This window comes from Alligator mississippiensis, chromosome 1 (genome assembly GCF_030867095.1).
Source record: "Alligator mississippiensis isolate rAllMis1 chromosome 1, rAllMis1, whole genome shotgun sequence".
Lineage (NCBI taxonomy): Eukaryota > Metazoa > Chordata > Crocodylia > Alligatoridae > Alligator > Alligator mississippiensis.
Genome location: NC_081824.1, coordinates 113,226,194 through 113,243,260, shown reverse-complemented (window position 1 = coordinate 113,243,260; position 17,067 = coordinate 113,226,194). Strand labels below are relative to the sequence as shown.

The window sequence follows — 17,067 nt, the reverse complement described above, 5'->3', positions numbered from 1 at the left end:
TGCTGCAGCCTGGCTGGACAGCTCCAGGCAGGAGCTGCCTTTGTGGCCCAGCAGGCAGGACCCAGCATGAGAGGGAGCACTGCACCTCCATGGCCAAGTTGAGGCGTGCAGTTGTGCCCCTGCTGCTGCCGTATGGGCAGGGGGTGCCTCACCTTGGCGGCCATGACAACACGGCATAGTGTGACATGCACTCCCACCCATGCCAGGTCCCACCCACTGGACCACGGAGGTGGCTCCTGCCTGGAACTGGTCCAGATAGGTCAACAGGCCACATGTCCTGCTGTGGGCACAGAAATCTGAGAGGGTATGTGCTGCCGCGTCACCTGTGCTCTCCTGCTTCCCTGCCTATGCCTCTTTGGCCCCATTGGCTTATCTGGAGGGAGCTGCTCTCCACCACATTGCCTGACTGCCACATGCCTATATGCACGCGCACGTGCATGTGGCACCCCCTGCTCCCTCCAGCCCCAAGCAGCCCCTTGCAGGCTGGAACTCTGCCAGCCTGCAAGGGGAAACTCACAGTTTCCTGGGTTTTCCATAATTTTTTCTCCTTCAAAGAAGAAAGTTAGGGGTGTACCAATAAAGATTTTCTTGGCTGATACTGATAGGCAATGATTAACCAACCATATGAGCTGATGACAATCTGATAACCAACATTCAGTACTGGTGCATGACATTTTACACTACTGACATAAATAAACCTTTTTCTGTTTGTTTTGCATTTATAAACACACACATACATGCCTTCTGTCTGCTTTGGCCCTCGATAAGGAAGGCAGTGATTGCCTTATTTCCACACACATCACACCCTCTCCCATGGCTCCTACCTGCAGCCCTGCTCCCCACACAGCTCATGCAGCTGTCCTGGGCGGGCGGGGTGGACCCTTGCATGGATAGCAGCACCAGGTGCATTTGGAGACCCAGAGCACGCCACTGCCTCAGCGCTGGCAGGCCCCACACAACTGAGTTCCAGCAGCTGCTGGGGAGAAGCCACTTTTGCAAAGGTGCCCAGTGGATCAGAATGTCTCTTGTACGGTGCCTTACCATGCCTGTGTGCAGTCCAAAATCTCTGTGGCAGCCCCAATGCTCTGGCCCGTTGCACATGTGGCACTGCCATGGCAGCAGCGCAGGAGCTGGTAACAGTCCCTTTGTTGCCAAGGACGGCGCCCTGTGACAATTCCCTGGCACCGCCTCTTGCTGCTCACCAGAACCAGTCGTCTGCTGCAGGCTTGGGCCAGCAGTGGGGTGCAAGAACCAGACTACACTCACCAGGATGCTCCAGGCACATGGCTGTAATTATTGGCTACGGTGACTAAAAAACCCCAATAACTGATAGCATCATAGCTCCTTTTATCAGTGCCAATCTAATTGCTAACCAGCACATTGGTGCACCCTTAGCAAAAATCCATATTTTTCTCCTTTAATGAAGAAAATCTGAGTTTTTCTGCAGTAAACAGAAAGCCCAGATAAGGCACCAAAGTAGCCTACGATAATAAGAATAAGCTCTGTTTGGCATGACACTTGAGTTTCAGATTGCATGTTAGTGGTGAGTTCAAAAGAATAAGAGCAGAGAATAAAAACGGGGATATTAATTTATTTCTAGGAGCCAGCCTGAGAAGTCTTCCTTCCTCAAGGGTAATTTCTGTGACGAGGATCAGCAGAGGCCCTATCCATCATGCAAGTCCTGCTTACACCCTCTTTTGGGAACTGGAACATTAGGGGTGATTGAAAAATAGAAAAGAATTTCAACAAAAAGAAAGTTTCTGGATCTTCCTGATAATTTTTTTATCTTTTTAATTTTTATAAAATTTTCTGACCAGGAATTTATGGCACAGGCTAGAGTTCTGTTACAGCATTTAAACTCTTTCACTTTAAAAGTGTCCAGATCAGTGCCCTTATTCAATCATAAACAACATCTAGAGCCAATCACTAAATCTATAAAGATGAAAATAATCACTTTGAAATGAAGCACAGTAAAAGTTAGAGAATAATTTCAAAAGTGCCTGAAGTGACTTGGGAATTTTAAATGGAATATGGTTAAACTATTATACTGTGTCCATCATGAATTGCATAGTTTACAAGAAAATAAAACTTGCTTGAATTCAGCCATTTGAATTGTACTGTAAACAGGGGGGAAACAAATCAGAATCTAAATTCTCCTGTCACTTAAATTTAGAAGAAAGAATTAATGTATATAGTATACTACAGACTTAAAGGAGATAAGTGAGAATGGCTTTGTATATTATGCTGCCCTATATTATGCCCTTCTCTTCCCCCACGATAAGACCTGGACAGTGTCTGGATGAGTATCCAAAATCTTTATTTTACCTCTTCTTTAAGTCTAGACAATAGTGACACAAATAACTGCCTGGGGTTTGATTTTAGATTTTCTGTGTACTTGTTCCAGATCCTACTAAAATTCTCACTCAAGCATCAATCCAGAGTGCTGGAACTGAAAATCAAGCATGTCCTTGCAATGACTCTTCCCTTCCAACAGCATTGCTATCATTAACAGGTGAAGAAATGTATTTCTCATCCACTCTCAATGCTCCTTTCTGCTAGTGCTCTGCTAGAGTAGAACTGCTTGGGAAAAAGGAGTTGAAATCCCACAGGGGCACTATAGCCTTGCTCACAAGAAAGAAAAGTAGGACAAAATTCAGGGAAGGTAGGGAAAGGCTGGGAGGAAAGGAGGTGGGGATGAGCAGATGAGGGCTCCCTTGAGACTGCTTTCTCATTCTGCCCACTGACTGTTTCCTCTGGCCTCCGATTACATTATCCCTTCAATCCATGTTCTCCTGGAGAGCATTTGTACGCCACTTCCATATCACAACCGGATTTGCTATGCCCACAGAAACATGCAGAACTTGTCAAGGTAGAAAGTATTATTACTCTAAAAGCATATGCATTATTAATTATGTATTATGTCAGCTGTTTGTGTGGGTGCAGTTGTCTATGTATGGGTACAGATCGTCCCCAGCACATGGGAGCTCAGTCACTTGTTTCAATAACCCTCCTTTGAAAGCCACTGATCTCTCCTAGAGTTTTGGAACCCTAACAATGCAAGGTGAATTTTAAATACAGGAACAAATAAGTTAGAGGCATTGGAAATTTGTCTCACTCTTGACAATATATTATCTTTTAGTCATATTGCTTGTATGTTTTATAATGCACTGCCTTTGGACATGCTGAGCTGGACAGATTAGGAGAGGTAAAGTTCTAAAGTTTTATGAAATAATTTTACACATGCTATTGGAAAAATGAACAAGTACATAGCTATACATTTTAGTTTCAAATTTAGTAAAATTTAAATGATAAAATTAATTGGACACAACTTGTTCTTCACAGTCTATGGCTGATAGATAAGAAGAGACATTTAGAGACATTCAGATGCATTTAGAACCATAATAGAGCAAATAATCACATTCCATTAATGTTATCACTGTCACACCAAATATAATAGAATAAATGATTTTTTTAAAGTGCCTTCTAATTAATCTGCTTTTGTCATGATTTAAACCAATAAAAATCTGCATTAAAAAGATAAATGGTTCCTTGATTCCTTCCTCCTCTGGAAGGAATCTGTCCAGCTGTTACTGTAGAAGCTTTAAAAGTTCTTTCCGTTTCTATCACGATTATGGACGTATGCAAAGGACTCCACAAGGGATTCTGAGCAGTGTTTTAACATGGGACATTCAGCACCAAACACAAATTTCTATAACTTGCACTAAAGAAGTCAGTTCAATAACTGGTGGTACCATTATACAAGCTGTTATTCTCTAAGCCCAAGGGTGCATTAGGAGTCAACACCGTTTACATGCATGATACAAATATGTAAATTCATAACATCTGTAAAGCCTCAGACTTTCTGCAGAAACCTCTATTTTCTATGGAGAAAATCCAAAATGATAAGGTTGGAGATACTTAGCTCCTCCCCCTTTCCCTTGTAAACTTGTAAAGCTGCAGCTCAGAATGAACAAAAGCTTGTAAAAAATTTAGTTTTACTTTACCAATCTTTTGTTATTAACAAATTGAACAAGAAGCTCTTTACTTTTGTAAAAAGATGGAGTGCTTTATTTTTTATATTCTTAGCGGCTATTGTAACTACCTGAAACTTTGCCCTTTGCCATCTCTGAGAGTTTTGTCATTGATTTCAGGCCAGGATTCCAGCCTATATTCCAACCATTCTCAAACAAATTAGAAAAATATTTTCACTTGGTTTCACTTGCTTTAACTTTTAACAGTGGGGAAAATGGTGATGTTTTCAGCAAAAAATGACTCACTGAAGTTTCAATAAGGCATAATACTAATAGAACAGGGATGCTCAACCCCCCAGCCCATGGGCCAGATCTGGCCCCAGCATAATTATCCTGGCCCTACAGGGCTCCCCAGAGGTCCAAACATTTGGTGGTGAGGGAACAGTGGCTCTGCTGCCCTGCTGCCAAATTTCTGGATCTGTGGGGAGTTCCATGGGGCTGAACAGTAGGGCTGTGCGAAATTTCGCTGGCTGTTTCAATTCAACACTGTTTCGACTCATTTCAAGCTCGAAACAGCAAAATTGAATTGAAACAAAGGGCTCTGAAACAGCCTCGAAACAAAACTAGGCTAGTTGAAATGTTTTGAAAGTTTCAAAACATTTTGAGTTTCGAAGCAGCCAGCAGCGAGGTGGTGGGAGACAGGTGAGAACCAGGGCTGCGTTCCCAACAGCAGCCAGGAACACAGCACTGGATCTCCCCGTCTCCCACCACTGGGCTGCAGGAAGCCAATCATAGCGCAGTGCTGCAATCGAGCTGTGGAAAGGAACTGAGCCTGATGGCTCAGTTCCTCTCCCCAGCCCTATGATCAGGCTGGGGATGGGAAGTCAGCCCAGCTGGGCTGAGTTCCTTTCCCCAGCGTGGTGGTTGGGTAAAATATCAAAACAGCATTGAAACAGCCTCACTGTTTCAACACAGCAAAACAGTGAGGCTGTTTGGACTCTAAATGAAATTCGAAACAAAACACTGTTCTCATCCAAACCTCAAAACTGAAGTTGAAACAGAACAGTGCCATTTCGCACAGCCGTACTGAACAGCATGGCCCTGAAAGCTGTATTGAGCACACAGTGGTGAGGGGCCCAATCCTGGTGTGCAGGGCAAGGTGGGGATGGCACAGGGCCACAGACCCTTATCTCAGTGCACAAGTGCAGTGCAGGGTCATAGGGTTCAATCCCAGTGCAAGGAGCCAGTCAGGGGCAGTGCAGGACTCCAGGACCAATCTTTGCTTGTGAGGCCCAATCTTGGCATACAGGAGTAGTCTGGGGCCCTAGGGTCTCATACCAATGCACAGGACTTGAACTTAGTACCAAGACCATATCCCAGTGTATAGAGGCCAGCTAAGTCCACGTGGGGCCAAATCCAGACTTACATGAAATCCTCATGTGCAGCATCCCACCTGGCCCATGGACCAGCTCTGTGCACCTCATCTGGCCCACAGGACTAAAAGTTTGAGCACCACTGTAAAGGAACATGCATGGAAATATATAATGAAGACTAAAAAATGTTATGAAAAGCCTCATGAGCATTTTATAGGTATTCCTTAAAACAGTACTTTGTTGCCTTACTTCCTATAACCCTATTCTTCTGTTGCTGCTGTTCCCTTTCCCAGGAATTTCATCACGAGGTAGGCGTCATTTTCCTCTGCTACAGAAACTCCCTGTTTCTGTTTCCCATTCCTATGGCAGAGGAACATACTAAATCTCTCCCCTCAAAGCAGAGTAGGAAGAAGCATAAGAACTTAAAGTCATCCTCTTTTCAGACCATGTATTACTTCCAAATAATAACTACAAGCCTTGTCACATGCTACACTTAGGACGTGACTGCACTTAAAACACTAGCAACCGCATGTTCAAGCAGTAAAGCACGTGCTAAGTGCTATCATATCATAGCACAGTTAGTACTTTTCTCAGGAGGAGTATCTCCAGATGGTATTAAGTAACATTTGTTCAGCTATCGTGGGACTGCTCCAGAGATAATATGAGCAGTCCTTACCAGCTCCAATATGGTAAAGGGACTCTGGGGAGCTAATTCAAGGCTCTAGTGCAGTGCAGGGGCTAGAACTGACAAATAGCTGTTTGTCAGTCCAAGCCACAGGACTGCAGGAGCTGGAGCCTTGAACCCAGCCTCATAGACAATTGTCTGTCAGTCGCTGCTCAAGCACCGCACTGGAGCTGGTTCCAGGCATCAGCGCGAGCTAGAATTGAAATAGCTGTTTGTGAACCCCCCCTGTCCAGATCATAGTAATCATTACAGAGCGACTGCTCAGAGCAAGTTCTAACTTGCAAGCTATTCATCTTCTGGAGTTAGCTGGGCAGAGGCAAACGAAAGCTTTTATAAAATAAGCATCTAGGCAAAACCAAAAATTTTCAATTCAAGGCAAAAAAATACTGGTCTTGTGACAATATTCTGTTACAACAATGTGATTCCACTCATGCCAAGAGCAGGGATAGATCCTATGTTTACACGAGTGCATTTAGCATATGCTAGTGTGATAAAGTAGCAGAGAGATGATATAAACCCTTAAACTGAAGTAACTTTGCCTAAAGCTATGGAGAATTACCCTTGAAAAAATATGAGTAAAACACCACTTGTTTCAAAACCAGTGAATGAGAAATTGTGGAACAAGAACTCATCCATAAACAGGATTGTGTAAAGCATGATCTTATCAGAGACTCCAGATTTTTATTTCATGAGTTCAACTAGTTCTTATAACCCCTATGCCCCTCAGTGGGTTAGCTCTTTTGTTTTTCCCCTTTGATCTTAGCCTCTCTCCTTTCCTCCTGCTTTCTAAGTCGTTAATCTATTTTAAGATGCCATCCTGCCCTGCCTTCTGTCTAATTTCAGACTACTACACCTAGCTTTCCCTTTATACAGACATCCCTTTGTAGCTTTTAGTTTATTAAAGCTGTTTCTTAAAGGGAATAGTAGTGGTCCACTGCAAGCAGCCACCCAGGGTGGGCGCATCTACATGTTTAATTATGGCGCCTGAATAAATTGTGGAGCTTGTTGTTAACTGTTGTTACTTATTATTGCTCCCAGGTGCACTGTTTGAATGTGCGCCTGGGAGCAATTAACTCCACAGCAATAAGCTCTGCAATTTGTTCAGGCATCAGGGGTCAGCCTGCCAGCCCAAGGCTACTCCCCACCAGCTCAATGTGCTGCAGAAGAGCTCGCTGTGGCTTGAGGGAGCTTCAGTGTAGGGTTAGTTAGCAGGCAGTCCCTGCACTGAAACACCCACATGCTCCAGCCAGCCAAGCAGCACCTACACATGTGCTGTGTAGTTTTTTACTCCGAAGCAGGAAAATACTTGTATTTATATGTATTTACAAAATAGTAAATTACTTGTATTTACAAGATAGTATTTACAAGTACTATCCTGCTGCGGAGCAAATTCGTATATTCCAGCCTAATAGGGGTGCATGTATAGACACTCAGGCATTTACTGTGAAGCTAATTAGTCAACTCCGCAATATAAACATCTCGTGTAGTTCCGCCTGGTATGTGTTTATTTGTCCATGCCTTCTGTAAGTAATATACACCATGTGTCTTCAGCCAGATTTGGCCATCAGGTTCACATGGGTGGCTCTTCAGAAGATCAGTGGATAAGAATAGGCGCTCTGCATATACACTGAGGTACCGAACCTGGTCGTTTATGAAAATTGATATTAGTGCAATAGAATGACAGTTTTCTTGCTGTACCATTAGAGTAAATTCCACTCTTGTCATGGAGGACTAGCACAAAGCCCTCCGTGCCTCAAACTTCATGCCAGTCAAGTATTGGAGCTCCAAACCACCAGCACAAGTGGTAGGAGAGACTTAAGCTGCACTGTAAATCTGTGCAGTCACCTCCCAGGCAGACCCCGGGTAGGGGATATAATTCACCTTCCCACCCATTCTCCACCTCCTTCCCAAGGATCAAATACTCACAGAGAACAAAAGAAATTTTCTCATTTTTTTTCTTATTTTACAGCAAGATAGGAAACACACTGACAAATCATTAACAAAGAAATCCACAAGACAGTACCTATGTTTCTGATTGGCTTAGAAAACATCTTGTGAAATAACCAATCAGATATTACTTTAACAACACAGGGGTTTTTTAATTTGTTTGTTTCTTTTCAAATACATGCTATTCTTTTAGAAATATGTTCATTTTTTACTTTGACATTTTTGGTTAACTTTTTTTGACTCATTTAGAGTCAGTCGTCCAGTTCATGGAGCGAGGTATCTGACCAACAGGATAATAGAATAGCAACAATTCTGAATTTCTAGCTATTCTTTTGAAATCATGAGAATATCCATTTACTTAAAACAGGAAGCAAATTGTATTCTTCCTAGATCCTGATCCTCATGAAGCTCAAATCTGCCCGCATAAATCTGACTGCAAGGTCAGGGGCTTATTTGGTAGTTGTTTCCCAGTCCTTTTTTAGGACTTTTGTGTACAATTCTAATAATAAATAATTACATCATTAAAATCTGTAAACACTGGTTACGCAATTACTTTTTATGTATTTTTCTGTTTCACTTGGATGTGCGTTCTTGTTTTTTTGTTTTGTAAAACAGCCATAATCTGAATAGGAGACACCAGAACGATCCAAAACTTAGGGTCTGATCTTGTTACCACTGCATTCCAATCCGTGACAGTACATCCTTCTGAGACAGGATCGAGACCCTCCTAAATAAAATAACGGTACTGCTTACAAAATAGAATGGCACCAAACTACAGTGAAACGTCACCGTTAATAATTACATCATGTACTCAGTTCAGTCAAATCACCCAGCCATAACTCAGGAAAAACTTTCAACTCCTATATGAGAAATGAAGGGAACATGCAATAGCTTTGTTCCTCATGATAGTAACTTTTAAGGCTCCCTTTTTCTATACCACACTTTCATCTGGATTTGGCAACTTCAGTGAGAATCGTGCCTGAGTAATATCCTCAGATACTGGTTCCACATGAATAAACTACAGTTAGCAGCTGTCTCCTTTTGTTATTCTGTAAAAGTTGTCTCATTGTACTTCCTAGGTTAACTGTTGACATGATTTAATTAAGAACATTTAACCAGTAAGTCTTTGTTTATGTGATATGCAACAGGTATTTTACTGTTACATTTCCATGTAGGTTGAAGGAAAGAGAAAAACAAGATGGCTCGATCCTGCAAGGGGCTGTGTACTCTGGCCATTTTCCCGCAATGCACTTAAGCAAGCAAATAGTTTCACTGAAGTCAATGGGACTATTATCACATGCAATAAACCTCAACAGAGATCATCAGCAGGGATTGAAGCTGGGACTACTTATCTGCTTAAAGGTCACTACACGCTTAAGGGTTTTGCTGGAGGAAGGCTGGAGTGTTCGACACCTTGGAGTGCTGAACCCTTAGTGTTCACTTTTTGTAATTTGCTTTGAAAGGCTTTCAGCAGAAACGGAAGAACCTTTTGATTCTGACTAAATCATTATGGACGAGAACATTTATGACACATTTCAGGGCAAAGAAATTAAATAATTTTTCAGATTCTGCATACTAGTATCTCCTTTCCAACGTTCACTCAGATCACTCTGAATCCAAAAGAGCTAGGAACAAGTAAAATGTGTTTGTATCCAACAAAATACAGATTACATATGATTTTGTTACTAAGTCTTATCTCCTTCCACATGTGTAGTTTTTTATCCTGAGCACAAAAAGTAATTGTTACCCACTCCCAAATTACTCAAATTGCCTTATAACTGTCTTCTAGCAAGTATTCTGGTAAAAGTAAATCTACCAGCAACACAAGTACATTAAAATGTTCCAGACTCAAAAGAAAGTAACACATTTTTCAATTACACATCACTAAAACATAATTTGCTGCTTTAAAGAAGTTTCTGCATTTCTCCATAGAATAATTCAGAAACAATTTAAGGGGAATTTTGACATTTATATCTATCATCTGGATACTTACACAATTCCAGTTACTGGATATCGGAGTATCTTACTTACAGGAAAATAAGACAACAGTTGTTGCTGTATCAATCTTACCAAAGCAGCTAAGTCACAAAATATGCAAACTGTTTGTGATTGAATTTTGTTGAACAATATAATCCTCGAAGCTTAAAAGCATCATCGAAATGCAGGTCAATCTCATGTTGCCACTGTTTTGTTTTTTCATACTGATGTTTAAACCTTTCCTTACACCACGAGAGCCATTTTTTCTTTATTTTGTAAGGACAACTTCTGCACAGCAATCTATCTTCTAGCAGATGAATACAAACCAAGTGTCCTTTGACATTCAGCACAGTGAATGATATTTGGCAAATGGAATTACAATTATCATTCCTTGAAGTCTGGCTGGATTGACACACCGGCTGCACTCTAAGGTTACCATTCAAGAAATCGGAAACACTACGAACCAGCTAAACTGCTTGCTGCCGTTTTGGTTCCGAGCGGACCTTACTAGCAGGCTCATGTCCTCTTGATGAATGATTTGCTCTTTTAGGAGAGAGGTAGTTTGCCGTGTGAGTCTGAAGTCAGGCAGGCGGCGGGGTAGAACCGCGTGTTTATAGGCTAACTAAATAAGACAGATACAGACATAGATTTAGAGGCAGACGTAGATATAGGTGTAGACCTAGACTTAGATGGAGATGTAGATGGAGATGAAGATATAGATGGAGATAGAGAGCAGAGGTTCCAAAACTTTTTCTTGTTGTACACCCCCTTCCAGATTTACCAGTTGCCCTTGTACCTCTACCAGCATACAGTTCATATTTTAACCCCTTAAATGCCAATTATTATAATAAGGAAAATTAAATCTGCCCTTATATGACTTCTTCTGTGTACCGCCCCAGAGACGTCTTCCGTACCCCAGAGGTATGCATACCACAGCTTGGGAACCCCAGATAGAGAGGAAGATATAGACGCAGTCATAAATGAAGATATAGATATAAATGGATGTAGACACAGATTAAGATACAGATCTAGATGAAGATACAGATGTAGGTGTAGAGGCAGATGTAGACATAGGTATGGCTATAGATGTAGGTATAGATGTGGAGGTAGACATAGGTGAAGACACGGCTATAGATACAGATGTGGACGTAGACGAAGACACAGATATAGATACAGATGTGGATGTAGATGAAGACACAGATATAAATGGAAGTAGATATAGGTGAAGATACAGGTGTAGGTGAAGATGAAGACAGATGTGGGTGAAGCTATAGACGCAGATACAGATGAAATACAGATGTGGGTGAAGCTATAGATGAAGATACAGATGTGGGTGTAGAGGTGTAGCCGTAGGTATGGATATCGATGTCGATGTAGGCGTAGACATAGAGGTAAATGCCGAGGAAGATGCAGATGCAGATATAGATATAAATGGTTGTAGATAAAGACAGAGATATAGATGCAGCCGTAGATGCCCGTATAGATAGATACAAATGTAGAGGTGAGTATCTGATGAGTGCACTCACTCAGGAAAGCTCGCTTTCTCTCTCTCTCATTCCCTTAGTCTAGCAAGGCTCATCTCCACCTGCCCCCTTATTCTCCAGGACCAGGAGTGGGAGTTTCCCCTTGGACCATGCTGACAACGCCCGCCCCCCCACCCCCGGGTCAGGCGAGGCGAGACGAGACAAAGCTTGGCGGAGCCGGGCGAGGAGCTCCACGGTCCCGCCGCCCGCCCCGGGTCCCGCCCCGCTTTGTCCTTACCTGCGCTGAGCGGGCGCGGGCTCGGCGGGGCGCGGCTCAGGCGGCTGGCGGGCAGCAGCCGCCGCCTCCCGGGGCGGCGCCGTCGCTCGCAGCCATGGGGCCGCTGTGCGGGAGCAGCTGGGGTCTCGGCTGCCTCCCGCGTCCCCGCTGCTGGCGCCTGCAGCCGAGTCGCGGCGCCCGGCTCCTCGACGCTGGCGGGGCGGGAGGCAGGGAGGAGCCAGCGCGGGGCCGGGCCGGCCGGGCTGGGCTGAGTCGGGCGCGGGGGCGCGGCCAAGGGGAGTCCCCGGGGCCGCCCCTCTGCCCCCGCCGCGGGGTGGGGGGCTGGCTGCGGCTTCCCACGGTCCCCGCTTGCCCCTAAACTTCGGGAAAGGCCGTCGTCTCTCAGCTCCCTCCGCACAACTCCAGCCCCTTTTGGGGGGCTGGATTTTTTCCCTCCTCTCCCTTCCCTTCCCATCTGCTCTTGTTGCACGGTCTAAAACGCCGCCTCACGCCCGGCGGAAAGCGCGGGGCGCCTCTCCCTGCAGGGCGCGGACGTGTGGGGTTGCCCCTTTACCTCGTCCCGCGCGCCCAGAGAGGAGAAAACACAGAACAAAACCCAAGAAAAAGGACAAGAGCCGCGTTGCATCGGCTGGGAAAACCACCAGCCCCGAGTGCTGAGGCACAGGTTTCCCCTTGGGGGCGCCCGTCTCCCTGCATTAACCCGCTTCAGTTAAGGCGCTATAATCTAGTACCATGGGGCATTTGTACACAGGCGTGCACTGCAAAACACTGGGCACCGTGTTGTCTAAGCAGCGAAATGCACATCAGTGCTGAGAAAATGGTAGTAGCGCACTTTTGAACTAAAACACCTGCTACGTGTTTTAGTTCAAAAGCAGATCGCTGCCATTTTCTGCATTTCACTGCTTCAGCAGCTGCACCCGATGCAGCACAGCACACGTCAGCTTGCAGGCAGAGCAGACTTGATTAATCAAAAATGTATCAGAATAATGTATGAGTATAAACAGAGCAGTCCCTAGGGGATGGCGAACGGGGCAACTGCCCTGGGCCCTGTGCTTTGGGGGGGCCTGCAGTGCTGGGCAGAGGGGCTGTGGCCCCTCCTGTGGCACCCGCCTGGAGCTGGCGGATCAGACCTGTGCTCCAGAAGAAGCACAGAGACCACCCCCACCACCCTTTATGAGGACACCACAGCCCCACAAGGAGGCCCCACACCCTGCTAGGGTCATCTCTGAGTATAAATGCCCTCCATTGTGAGGTACTAGGAAAATGCGCATTAGCCTGTCTTAATGCACATGAACTAAAGATCGTGGTTTTTAAGTGACAATACGCATTCGCCTATTTTAATGTGCATTAGGGAAAGCACATGGATTTTTAAGTGACACTCTAATGCACATTAAAACAGGCTAATGCACATTACAGTGCACATGTAAATGCGCCCTGGAATTCCTTATTTATACTGTGTAGATTGCCAGGTGATTTTTCGCTTGATACCATCTGCCCTCATCTCAGAATGGGACACAAAGGCCGAGATCTGCGTCTGCACATCTAAACTTATCTCAGCCCGGAAGGAACCAGAGGTCATCTAGTCCAGTGGTTCTCAACCTTTTTTGTACCAGGACCCATTTGTAATCACTGATGGCCAGTCCCACCCAGTGCCCTCCACTCCCAACCTGCTGCCCCAGCCCCTCAGTGTGTGTGTGTGGGGGGGGGGGGGGGCAAGGAGAGGGCTTTTGGTGCTGGGCAAACTGCCAGCCTACAAGGGAAAACCACAGTTTCCCACATTTTTCTCCTTTAAAGGAGAATCCATTTTAAAGTTTATTGATCCATTTTTAAAGTTTGCTCACAAGCCTTTCATATACTCTTGTGACCCACTTTTGGGTTGCAACCCACAAGTTGAGAAACTGTGATCTAGTCCAACCCCACCTGCCTGAGGCAGGATGATCCCTATCCAAACCACCCCATATGAGCCATAAACTCTTTTAAAAACTACCTTCCAGCCTGACACAACACAAGACATAACACCTGAACTCGCCACAGGTAAAGCAGGGAAACCATGGCAGCCAACATCATAGAGAAGCAGGGTTGGAAGGAGCTACCAGAGGTCTAGTCCAACCCCCTGCCTGAGGCAGAACTAGCCCTAGCCAAATGGCTTCATCCAAACCATAATCTAAACTCTACATAAGACTACTTTCAACCCTGACACAACACAGACCTAAAACCCTAACCTGCCACAGGTAAAGTAGGAGAACCATGACAGCCAACATCTGTGTCCAACCCAGAAAGTCATCTCCTTGAGGCATGGGGCCATGGAAAAAAAATTCAGAAGCACTTAAGCAACTTAGAAACCTCAGTGTTTTGTTTCGTTTTCAATGGGGTTTCATCTCCGCAGCACTCATGTCTTTCTATACTGAATAATATATGCTCAATACAGAATTTACAGTGCTCACATTCCTGTCCAACAGCTGCATGAACACCTCAGATTCCACCCTATTTCATTAACAAGGCCTGTGCACCAAGGTTATTGCAGCAGCAAGAGTAACTCCCTTCAAGACCTGCAAATATTTGCAGCCAGCCACATTTTTTTAATTCAAAGAGCAAATTTCAATCTAGTAGGTTTGTACTCTGGGCTGGGCTATCGATTAACATTTATTTCACACTAGCAGGGGCAGATCCAGGGGGGTGCAATGGCGCAGATGCAGCCCTTTCCAACTGTTTCTATCCCCTTCCTTCTCCTCCTGTCTCCTCTCCCCTATCTGCTACTGCAGCTGCCACTGTCCCCAGCTGATGTGTGAGGTAGAGGGGTCAGGAGTGCTCCAGAACTGTTTCTGCCCTGCTCTAGCCAGCCTCCAAGTAGAGCTCAGGACCATCCTCCCTGCCCAGTCTCCTTATTGTTCCCTGCCAGCCCAAGAGTAGGTATAGGGGAAGGGAAATTGCCTGTGGTTGTCACTACAGCTGCTGTCTCCAGCTGAGCATGGATCCACGTGCAGCCCAGCTGGAACTGGGCAAGAACAACTCTGGACCCCTTCCCAACCACCAGCAGGTCAGCTGGGGACAGGGGCAGCAGTGGTCAGGGGAAGGGAGAATGGGAGGGAAGGGGAGGGAACATAGCACTGAGAACAGAGGGCAGGGAAGGGAAGATTCTTACCTGCTTGCGGGATGTAGGAAAGTTCCCTACTGCTGCTGCTTCTGCTGTACAGTCTGCCCCCCCCGCCCCCCCCATGTGTGGGAGGGGAGGCTTGGAACCAGGATGCAGCCACCCCTGTAGCACAGGTCACTGCTTCTGCACCCCCCTTTCCAAAATCATGGATCTGTCCCTGGACGCTAGCTAATAAGAAACCATTGTAACGTATATAAAGATGTGCTTCTGGGGGCCAAAGACTGCTCTGTGTCATGAGAATGATGGGATGGAGTGGTAGGCAAGTGGGCCATGACTCCAGCAAGATTTCCAGAAAGAAACGTGCCTGAAACAAGAGCATTATGTGTTCAAGGATCTTCCCTTGTTTTCAGGGGAAAACACGTTAAGCAAGACTGCTCTGCCACAGTTGAAGAGGATACAGTAGTTTCAGCTTTCTACTCTGTAGGCCAACTCTGCAGATCAGGGGCATGGAAGGGGGCAGTTCCATTCTCCCCATTCCTTCTGACTTGCCTTGGGAAGTCTAGCAATGTCCGTTGCATTAGAACTATAAAATCTCTGTGCTTCAAGGAACACTTTCTGTCCACCTCTTCAGCCTCCATACATGCTGTCCTCTGAACTAGAGCCACAAACCGTCTTACTTTTCATTGCTGATTAAAATCTAAGGAAATAAGCTCTGTTTGATGGCATACTGATACGGCCTTCCTAGTGACATGGAAGTGAGAAATACAGGTAAGTCTTGCAAACAAAAAGCGTATGGCTTTACTTCTTAGGTGTGTTTGGTTAGCTGCTATCATAATATTCCTTTAAAGCATTCTTAGAGATAGGGAACTCAATTCTCACTGGTACAGCTCCACTGATTTCAAGGTAGTTACGCTGATTTAAGTGAGTCTGTGAGAGAGAAGAATCAGTATTGGTTGCTCTCATGTGGAATTGGGAATTAACAGTTAGAAAATTGCAAATCTCTGAAGAGTCAAAATGTCAAGACCAATATTCCTGCTTTTGAAAGTCAACATTGGTATTCTTAATGCCCAGTAATACAAACATTTTAATTAATTAATTATGAAGGCGGTTGCTTCTGTAACTATATCAAGGATTAGTAATTAGCTTCATGACTGAAGTCTTTGCATTTAAATTAAATTCAAGGAATAACTTTAGTTAGAAGTAGGGAAGTTGGTAGAGTTATATTTATTTTCTTTCCATCCTACATTTCTCCGTTCACTATACTAGAAGCCTTTTGTTTGCTCTAATAAACAAGGCTGTGGGTGTAATTAATTTTTGAAAACTTCAAGCAATCAACAAAAAGCCTGACATTTTTTGATTCTCTCTTTTCGACAGAAACTATTTCTTAGACTCATATTATTCCTACTTCTGCTTTTTGACCTGATTTTGTTAACTGCCTTATATCACTTAACCCATTCTATTAAGAGAGATAAACTTTGCCTATTTCAAGCCTAACATTTCAGTTTTGAATGTGAAAGTTGAAAGGATTCCAATTAGATGTGCAGCTCTATGATAAAAATGAGTCATTACATTAAAAATAAACTAATGGTCAATGAAGAATATGTTTTTATTTTGCTAGGGATTACCACAGTACCAGCAATCAGACATTTTTATATAATTGAGCTCTCCACCTTAGTGTCCAGAATTATTTTCATAATTCTTGATAAGATATAAGCTACATCTCATTCACGATTTATGGAGGAAAACTCAAGTACGTTTATTGAACTCATTGAGAGTTTTGCCTCAGTAAGGAGTGAGTGAAGATTTCAAGATTTGGCTCTATAATAATAAATTATCATGATGCTTTCAGTGATATACTTTGCTGTGTGGTATAGAGATGGGCTATGCCTGACTAGTTTCTGCACTGAGTTCACAGCCCTGACTGAGGAAAGCAATTAAGTAGGTGCTTGTATACTTTGCAAAAGAGGCCTAGAAGACTGCCTATCAACAGTAATTTTGTAGTAAGAACAAACTACAATTCAGGTCTAAAAGGGGACTCTAAGTCGTTTTCCAGCAAACATAGGAATTAATAACTCAAATATTTCTATTGTATGGTTTCACAACCCACAAAACTTCAGTGTTTGGCCCCAGATAGACATTAACACTACTATAAAACAGTAGTTAGCACTACTACTTTACAGATCATTTTCCTAGTTCATGACTAACTACTGACTCATCCTTCTCCAGCCTGTCATACCTGTTTTCACTGTCTAAGTCCTT

The 17,067-nt window shown here is 44.2% G+C and overlaps 1 protein-coding gene across 4 annotated transcripts in view; it reads right to left on the bottom strand.

Moving 5' to 3' along the window:
- TMEM200A (transmembrane protein 200A) overlaps positions 1-17,067 on the bottom strand; it is a 198,051-nt gene that overhangs the window by 121,851 nt on the left and 59,133 nt on the right. The window contains exon 1 of one of the 4 annotated variants that reach the window (XR_009454837.1): positions 11,715-12,280. The exons of 1 other annotated variant lie outside the window; for it this stretch is intronic. Coding sequence is in view for 1 of the 3 variants with exons in the window: in XM_019479654.2 (XP_019335199.1) it covers positions 10,418-10,473 (56 nt within the window). In the remaining 2 variants the exon portion in view is untranslated. Of the gene's footprint in view, positions 1-10,417; positions 11,497-11,714; positions 12,281-17,067 lie in introns of those variants that run through there. 2 more of the 4 variants (XM_006259763.4, XM_019479654.2) reach the window with 2 other exon arrangements.